At 38.6% G+C, this 8,747-nt stretch overlaps 1 protein-coding gene across 4 annotated transcripts; it reads left to right on the forward strand.

The window, feature by feature from the left end:
• Positions 1 to 2,937: 2,937 nt before the first annotated feature.
• Positions 2,938 to 6,563, forward strand: LOC122075356 (indole-3-acetic acid-amido synthetase GH3.17-like). 4 transcript variants are annotated; one of them, XM_042640348.1, is made up of 5 exons: positions 2,975 to 3,287; positions 3,610 to 4,250; positions 4,361 to 4,462; positions 4,604 to 5,469; positions 5,856 to 6,563. In XM_042640348.1, exons 2-5 carry the CDS (start codon positions 3,952 to 3,954, stop codon positions 6,452 to 6,454), a joined length of 1,866 nt encoding a protein of 621 aa, XP_042496282.1. In that variant the 5' UTR covers positions 2,975 to 3,287; positions 3,610 to 3,951; the 3' UTR covers positions 6,455 to 6,563. The 4 variants fall into 4 exon arrangements, with proteins under 4 accessions (XP_042496284.1, XP_042496282.1, XP_042496283.1 ...); XM_042640349.1 differs by having other exon boundaries at positions 3,613 to 4,250; XM_042640350.1 differs by having other exon boundaries at positions 2,938 to 4,250; positions 4,748 to 5,469.
• The last annotated feature ends 2,184 nt before the right edge of the window (positions 6,564 to 8,747 follow it).

The following is an 8,747-nucleotide window of genomic DNA, read 5'->3' on the forward strand; positions in this document are numbered from 1 at the left end:
CAGTAGGAACAGAGAACTGGATAGATTGGATTCGACCTGAAAAACACAATGAAACTAGCTCACTTTGGCTTGAAAGTTCTTGAAGGAAGTTAAAGCAGAATTCTTTTGGAGCTTGCCTCTCACATTGTGTCATCTTTGCACTTGGGAGTCGCAGAACCCTGCATTCCAAATAGGTAATCAGGGTCCCAGAGGTCAGAAGAAATATTGCAGAATATAATCTCACCAAAGCTGGTAAAATTTTTTATTTCCTTGCTATGAACAGGTCTCATCATAGGACTCTTGAGATTGCTTGTGAATGATTAATTAACATAACTAAGCTTGGGGTTCCATCTTTCCTGAATATTTCAAAAACCCTTGTTGGAAAAGCTCTTTAAAGGTCTCTCCAGTATCTCCCCTTTTATTCTCCATATCCCTTCTTTTTGTTCTTTTTTTTTTTTTTTGGGAGATTCAAAGTTCTGAAGCTATACCACCATCCACATTCTACAGAAGATTCTTGCAAATTATTAATGTGTCAAGAAATAGAAAGAGGGGGTATAATTACATTACCCCACATGGATTAAGAATGTTAATCTGATGGAGAAGCCGGTAACAGATGCTTAGGGATTGCTTAATCACACAAGGCAAACATTAGAATTAACCTCGTTAGAATAGATTTGTTCATGGTTTAACAGAACAGGAAACTGGAACATGGCTTCAGGCAACAACCTAATCCACATCCTCCCACCATGTAACTGAGGTTTATTTAGCGCTTCAAATGTTTTTAGTTGGGTAATACGCCGATAGGCAAGAGAGTAACCCCACCTCAAGTCGATGCTACCTTAAGCCTACATTCATTAATGACTGGTTGATATCGTTATTTTTTTCATTATCCTGCATGGAAGGCATCGATCAATATCACCGGATCCAAGGCTAGAGCTAGTAACTGTGTTGACTATTTGCTTTTTATCTTGTTTTTCTTTAGAAAATAAGAATAAATAAGAACTGATGATGAATGCCATGGGATCCTCAGGGTAAGCACATGGACCTAGGAGGCCTGTAGAGATTAATTATATAGAAATGATCATCTTCACCTTGGGCCTAGATCTGATTTCCTTAAAATCCTTTCAATACAATAAGCAACTTCAAATGTTATCATCCAATTGTCTTCCTCCCAGAAGGGGCACATGAGAGATTGAATTTCAAATGAAGAAAGACCCTAGAGGAGAAGGGGAGGAGGAGATGATGTTGATGCACAAAGAATCCAACTTGGCTGGCTTTGGACCGTGGCCAGGAGCCACCTTACAACCTCCTCCTCTCATCAGGGTTTATAAACCCGAAATCAAGATCGGATTGGTTTGGCCAACTCCAATTTAAGATCAACGAGAAATCGAAAAGAATCGGCCCAAATTTTCCCTAACCCTAGATTTTTGAATGGGATCTCAGATCGGCCAGAATCCAAATCAACCGGGCCAATACCGTCGAATAAACCCTGCTCCCACCAAAAGAATAAAATAAACCTGTCTAAATCACCCTCCTAAATCTTGCCACCATACCCTCTGACCTTGTGAAAGAATGACAAATCATCAAACAGAAAACAAGTCAGGTGAGTCAACTCGGTCATGAATACTTTATTAATGTAATCTTGGCTTGGCTTGATAGATAGATATATAGATTGAGAGGGAGAAACACCCTCTCTCTCTCTCTCTCCATATTTTGCTCCTCTTCTCCTGCCCTTTTCATGGTTTCTCTGTTCCTGTTTTGTATTATAACCCAAAATTCTGTCACAACAAATTCAGCAAATCCCGCTATGGCTCTGAAGTACATAGATATAAAAAGGATAAGAGATAATATTTATGGATTTTTCTTTCTGTGATGGAGATTTTAGTAGTTAATACCATCCTTGAATTCGACCTTCAAGAAGTTGACCATTCTTTGAAACTTATCTTGCTTACGTTGCACTGTAGCAATTCATTAATTTGTCCAGAAAATTCTCTCTAGTCAGTCCTCTTGGTTGTGAAAATCTGTGTTCTTGGTTACCACAGACTTGGTGGGTGGGTTTTTAACTTGCTTTCTGGGTGGGTTTGTAACTTGCTTTCCTATTAACCAATTTAGCTTCCCATCTCTTCCACCTAAAAGAAACAACACCACCCCCACCAATAAGAGAAGTGAGAGCTTTCTGAAAGGGAGTCCTTTATATTATCTATAAATTGCAAATCTATTAGCTCTTCTACAAGGTGGTTAGAGTATGAAAGAGATTGACTTTCAAGATGTTTAAGTTTTATTTCCATGAAACTTCTCTACAATTGATTGTCAAGAAAATCCCAGCCACTCAATAAGAGTAGTAACTCAAATGACCCTAAACTCTGTGTCTCCCCTTGCAGATATGTGTCGTAAAAAAATTTAACTGTTCCTGTTGGAGTGTCCAACCCAAAATACTAAAACATTAAGTAGAGATAATAACTCCCTACAACTCAAGAGTTCCCACCAGCCACAAAGGAAATTTAGGTAGCGCAATTGATTGTAAAAGTTGTTGCCTCGAAATTTAAAAAACTTATACTGATAAGATTGGAATAGCTTAAATTATTGAACATCGAACTATTTTCTCGTTTTATCAGAATGCATTATGTACCTAAAATCTATTCTGAAAATACATACCAAACACATCTGATAGCTTGAGTTAAAAAATGAAATTATCTGAGAATGAAAGAAATTGAGGGTTATAGAATGATTGAAATTTTAATTCTCATTTTTAAGTCACTTTTGGGTTTTATTGCATGTTGATGATGATATTGCAGGAAGAAACTTCCAAAACTAGTATATGACAGCCTGTTGTCAATAAGAAATCTCCCATACTAACAGCCAAACAAGGGCCTCTATTTGGTTCAAAATATGACACGCCATGACCTAATGAAAAATTCCTCCAAAAATAGCAACCCAAGACTAATTCTAGCATTCTAGAAACAGATCAAGGCCCACCTTCATATGATGGAATCTCCTTCCAAACAAAAATAAAGGCTGTCAAGGGAGCTTCTCCATGATTGTCATTTTTTTTCAATTCACTTATGGCTGCCCGGATTCCTGGTTTAACAAGTACAGCTTAAATTATTATTAAAGCTAGTGAATCAAACCAGAAAATAACAAGTGAAAAAAAAAAAAGAGAAGAATAGGAAGACAGGGTGCAATTATTGTAATTTTTTGGTGACTATCTTCCACTCTGATCATCTACCTATTTCAGAAATACTAATTTCTGTTTAAGCTTATTACTGTTCATCTTATTTGAACAGATTTGAGGCTAATCCACTGATAGGGTATAAATTTACAAGCTCTTTCAAGTTTTATTCGGAGTTTATAATTTACTCGTTTGTTTATCCCTGTTGAAGTATGACTAGATTATTATACACCATTAAGAAGCACTGATTGAAAAAATAAAATAGGATATGTTGCTTTGACACACAATGGCTTCATTAAATCACAGCCTACCAGGCAAGGCCACGTGTGTAGGACCTCCATAGCCACTACTTCCCCTACATTTCCTCCTTTTTATTATTACTATAATTATGTTTCCAAAGGCAGCAATTCCCAAAATCCCCTCCAAAACCAGTTATTTAACCATTCCTTTTATCTTATCAGCAGCTACCAAGAAACACAAACACAGCAAAGAGGGGTGGAAGGAAAGAGACATAAGGGGCAGTATAGTTTGGTGCTGGTTCTTAGTCTCTTGTGGTGTAGTATCTTACAATCATTCATTTGCTTTTCTGCTTTAGATGTGGATGTTAGCTTTTCAATACAGTTAATAGGATAAGAGGTTGCCACTCCCATCCATTCATGGTCATCACTGACTGAAGAATCTTTAGTTTGGGTATCGATTCATTTGAGGAGTGAGGAGGTCAGGGGCAGTAGCTAGAGCTGCCCACATTGACTAGCTCGAGATTAAATTTGAACATTGATCTTCATCACGCTTTTGTATTAAAGATGTTGCTGAAAAGTTGTGATCCTAATGACAGAGAAGGTAGTATGAAGCTTGTGGAGGACCTGACCATGAATGCCAACCAAGTACAGAAACAGATACTACATGAAATACTAACACAAAATGCAGATACAGAGTATCTAAGGGGCTTTCTCGGCAGTGGTGACAGCTTCCATAGGGAGCTCTTCAAAAAGAGGGTTCCCATTGTGAACTATGATGATATCAAGCCATATATTGAGCGAATTGCCAACGGAGAGCCATCACAGATCATTTCAGCTCAACCCATTTCTGAGCTTCTAACTAGGTACCAACCTTTCTCTTTGATAAATTTTAATAGCCGGCTTTTTTTTCTTATCTTTTTATTTCTCAAAATTTCCGTCCAATCCATCTCAAAGCTCTCTATCATTTGTACAGCTCGGGGACTTCAGGAGGACAGCCAAAGTTAATGCCATCAACCGCAGAAGACTTGGATAGAAAAACATTCTTGTACAACCTCCTTGTTCCTGTTATGAACCAGTGAGATGTTTATTTCTTTTCTTCTTTACCATTCCTTTATGTTTTGAGACCACCAATGTAACAGTGAACCTTGGTAGAGAGGGTCTGCAACCTTCTCCTTTCTTGTACTTATTGGTAAAACTTCAATTTTGAGTATTTTAGGTATATGGATGGCCTGGACCAAGGAAAAGGGATGTATCTCCTGTTTATAAAACCAGAAATTAAGACCCCCTCTGGTTTAATGGCGAGACCGGTACTAACCAGCTACTATAAGAGCAGTAACTTCAGAAACCGGCCTTTCAACAGGTTTAATGTGTACACAAGCCCGGATGAGACCATCTTGTGTCCAGACAACCAGCAGAGCATGTACTGCCAACTGCTCTGTGGTTTGATCCAGAGAGAGGAGGTGCTTAGGGTGGGGGCAGTCTTTGCTTCTGCATTACTAAGAGCAATCAAATTCATAGAAGATAACTGGCAAGAGCTATGCTCCAACATAAGGACGGGCCATGTCAGTGACTGGATAACAGATTCCATTTGCAGAAACGCAGTACTAAACATCCTCAGGCAACACAATCCAGAGTTGGCCGATTTGATCGAGTCTGAATGCAAGGCCAAATCTTGGGAAGGGATCATCAAGAGGCTGTGGCCGAGAACAAAGTATGTTGATGTTATAGTAACAGGGTCGATGGCTCAATACGTCTCCACCCTTGATTTTTACAGTGGTGGGCTGCCTCTGGTCTCAACGATGTATGCTTCATCAGAATGCTACTTTGGTATCAATCTCAATCCTCTAAGTGAACCATCAAATGTCTCCTATACACTCCTACCCAACATGGCCTACTTTGAGTTCCTTCCTGTCAACAAAAAGCATGGAGAAGAGGGTGAACGAGACACATGTGATGTGTCCTCAGAGATGAATTGCTCGAAAAAGGAGGACAAGGAGGTAGGGGAAGAAAAGGGTGAAGCTGTCGATCTTATACAAGTGGAGCCCGGTCACTATTATGAACTCATTGTCACCACTTTCTCAGGTGAATCTTTTTCCTCTCCAGATCTGTCCCATATGACATGCCCAGTTGCCCACCCATATCTATTTTAAGGTCTTTTTTTTTTTTTTTGGTTCTCATTTTTTGGGTGGTGGTGTATTATGGACAACAATCAAGCACCTTCCAGTCACTGTTTCCACACCCATCACCATTGATCATTAATCTTAAAATAGTAGTAGTAGATAGAACATTAGCATTTTCACTTGTACAGCTGGGTTAATCTGAACTTAAACTGGCTCAAATCTCATTTCTTGTACTGGTAGCCTATAGTACCCGAAAAATGGATTAGGAATCAGGTTTCACCCACGAGATTCATATAATTGTTTTATGTACTCTGTCCTCTCCTCTGTTGTTCTCTGTAATTGTTGCAGGGCTATACAGGTACAGAGTGGGAGACATTCTAATGGTGACAGGATTCCACAACAATGCCCCACAGTTCCGATTCGTACACAGACAGAATGTGGTGCTAAGCATCGACACTGACAAGACCAACGAAGACGACCTGTTGATGGCAGTAACAGAAGCGAAGCAACTCCTCGACCCACTGGGCTTTCTCCTCACCGAGTACACCAGCTACGCAGACACATCGTCAATCCCAGGTCACTATGTGCTCTTCTGGGAGCTCAAATCCAGGAGAGGGAACCCGGATCAGAAACTTCCAGAGATGGACAGGAACGTGATGGAAGAATGTTGCTATACAGTGGAACAGTCGCTAGATTACGTATACAGGAGGTGTAGGAGCAAAGACAAGTCGATTGGGGCGTTGGAGATAAGGGTGGTGAGGCAGGGCACGTTCGATGCGCTCATGGATTTCTGCGTTTCTCAGGGTTCTTCTGTAAATCAATACAAGACGCCCAGGTGTGTGAAGTCCGGCGAAGCAATCGAGATTTTGGATTCTAGAGTGGTTGGTAGATTTATGACTAAGAGAATCCCTTTCTGGGAACCTTACGGAATAGACACAATAAGCTAATTGACGTAAGCCCACAAACTTATGGGCCTTGCATTAATGTTACCTTCTGTTTCAAGGTCTAACTTAAATAAAAAGCTGAATTGAGGGGGCCCAAGCCCATATTTGAACATGTACTATTCTGATCCGCCTATACGGTTTTGCCTTCCATTTTTATAATCAATAAAATTTCAAATATCAACATTAGCTGCAAACTGGAGGGTAACCCCTAATCTCACAGACTTTGATGCCAAATCATGGGCATACTTTGAAGCTCAAATCAAGGACTTTCCTTCCTACTTTTGTAATCCGATTCGATGTCATTTAGATCACGTTAAGAAGAAAATCTGTGAAAATGGCAGATTGAGGCTCAAACGACAAGGGACCTCTGCTATGGGCCTTCCCATCTCTATTTGCTTTCACCATAGTTTCTAGCGAACGGAGCGAAGAACCATACCAAAGACCTAATAAGATCCGAGTTAGAAAAGATTATTAGATCGACGACTAATCTGATACCATTTTTTAAAACCATTGTCAGGTTTATTTTGAAACTATCATAACCTTGCTTAAGGTCTTTAACTGTGTCCAAATGGTTTGGGAGAATTGGGGATTGTGTGGAGAGATGTATTGCAATAAAACTTTTAAGAAGGATAAAAAGAGAAATACTTTGTATTTAAAGGGAAAAGTATTTAATATAGGATGTAACTACTAAAAATTCGTCTTTTTGGTGTGTTTTTTTAATGACTGAACAAGTCCAACTAAAATCAATTTCTCTATTTTCTTCATTTAGTTCCAGATTTCGTGGCTTTATCCAATTATCTCTATCATTATAAGCTCCCATTATAAGCTTGTTATTCTTAATAAATTTCTAATTCCTTTTACAAGTAAAAGAAAAAAAAATGATATATAAATATAAATAGGGACCAAGGTTCATTAATAGGGCAGGTCAAGAGAAAATGCATGTCACAAGGAGAAAGAGAGGAGGGTTCGGCGTACCCTCTGCTGCCAGCTCTGAGAACCTTCTCCGCTCCACACACTACATCTTCACTCTTATCATTAATAAAGAAGTAATACTCTTAGCTATATATATATATATATATATATAATTAATTAACCATCACTGACCTGAAATTAATTAGCAGTTAAGGTCTTACATATAATCAAAATATTAATGAGATAAGATTGCTTGCAAAAAAGAAAAGGAAAATGAGAGGGGGGTTCTTTTAGCAAGTGGCATAAAGGAGCGCAACAATGAGATTGAACAAAATAATATTATACATAGGAGAGTAATGAGATCATTTCACATGAAGAGTAAAAAGATAGACTGAGAGGTGCTAGTGCACCCTCCCTTGGCGGCTCAAGCCTCATAGAACCATTTTCAAATATTAATCAAGGGAAAACGTCTCTCTAAGTTGTCTACATGGATTACGACAGCAACTATTGTCTCTTTTTTTTTTTTTTTTTAATCCTCTGGGAGACTAGTACAACAACCCACCTCCATGATTTCTATTTAAATCGCAGATGTATAAATGAGGAATCGAACCTGAGACTCTGCGCCTAATCCACATAATCCCTAGTTTGTCCTAACCATCTAGGCAACCCACGGGTGGGGACAGAATAAATAAGAAAACACACACACACTCACATAATGTGTACCATAGGATTCAATCCCACAACCTCTCACACAATACGTACCATAGGCTTCAATCCCACGATCTCCTCCCTTGGGTGGCAACTCCACAAGCCGAAGCTATCACCATTCACCACTAGGCTATTTCTTCCACTCCGTGCTCTATTGATGTCCCCCCTACATCTTCACTATTATCATTAATAAAAAAAGTAATACTCTTAACATTATATAGATTATATAAGTTATATATTAATAAATAATCAATTAACCATTGTTGACCTGAAATTAATGAGCAGTTAAGGTGTTACATATAATCAAAATATTAATGAGAAAAGGATGTTTAGAAAGAAAAAGAAAAAAAAAGATGAGAGCGGATTCTTTTGACAAGTGGCTTAAAGGGGCGCACTAATAAGATGCAACAAAATAATATAATTCATAAAAGAGTAATTACGGGGAGAGGAAAAAGATAGACTCAGAGGTACTAAGGGCCCGTTTGGTATCGTTCTAAAAAAACGTTTATGGAGTTTTTTTGTTCTATTGGAACGAAAAAACAGAATCTTCTGTTTGGTGCACTTATGGTCCGTTTCTGTTTTTTTGGAACAAAAAGTGAAAAAAAAAACTGAAAAAACGAGATTTGACGGAACTCCATTTTGGAGTTCTGTCTTCCCAGTTTCGTTCCATTTTACA

This window comes from Macadamia integrifolia, chromosome 4 (genome assembly GCF_013358625.1).
Source record: "Macadamia integrifolia cultivar HAES 741 chromosome 4, SCU_Mint_v3, whole genome shotgun sequence".
Classification (NCBI taxonomy): Eukaryota; Viridiplantae; Streptophyta; class Magnoliopsida; order Proteales; family Proteaceae; genus Macadamia; species Macadamia integrifolia.

Coding starts and splice junctions, on each gene's coding strand:
- LOC122075356 (XM_042640347.1), top strand. CDS start 3,952: ATGTTGCTGAAAAGTTGTGATCCTAATGACAGAGAAGGTAGTATGAAG. Junction 4,463..4,603: donor CTTGTTCCTGTTATGAACCA/GTGAGATGTTTA, acceptor TGAGTATTTTAG/GTATATGGATGGCCTGGACC. Junction 5,470..5,855: donor CATTGTCACCACTTTCTCAG/GTGAATCTTTTT, acceptor TAATTGTTGCAG/GGCTATACAGGTACAGAGTG.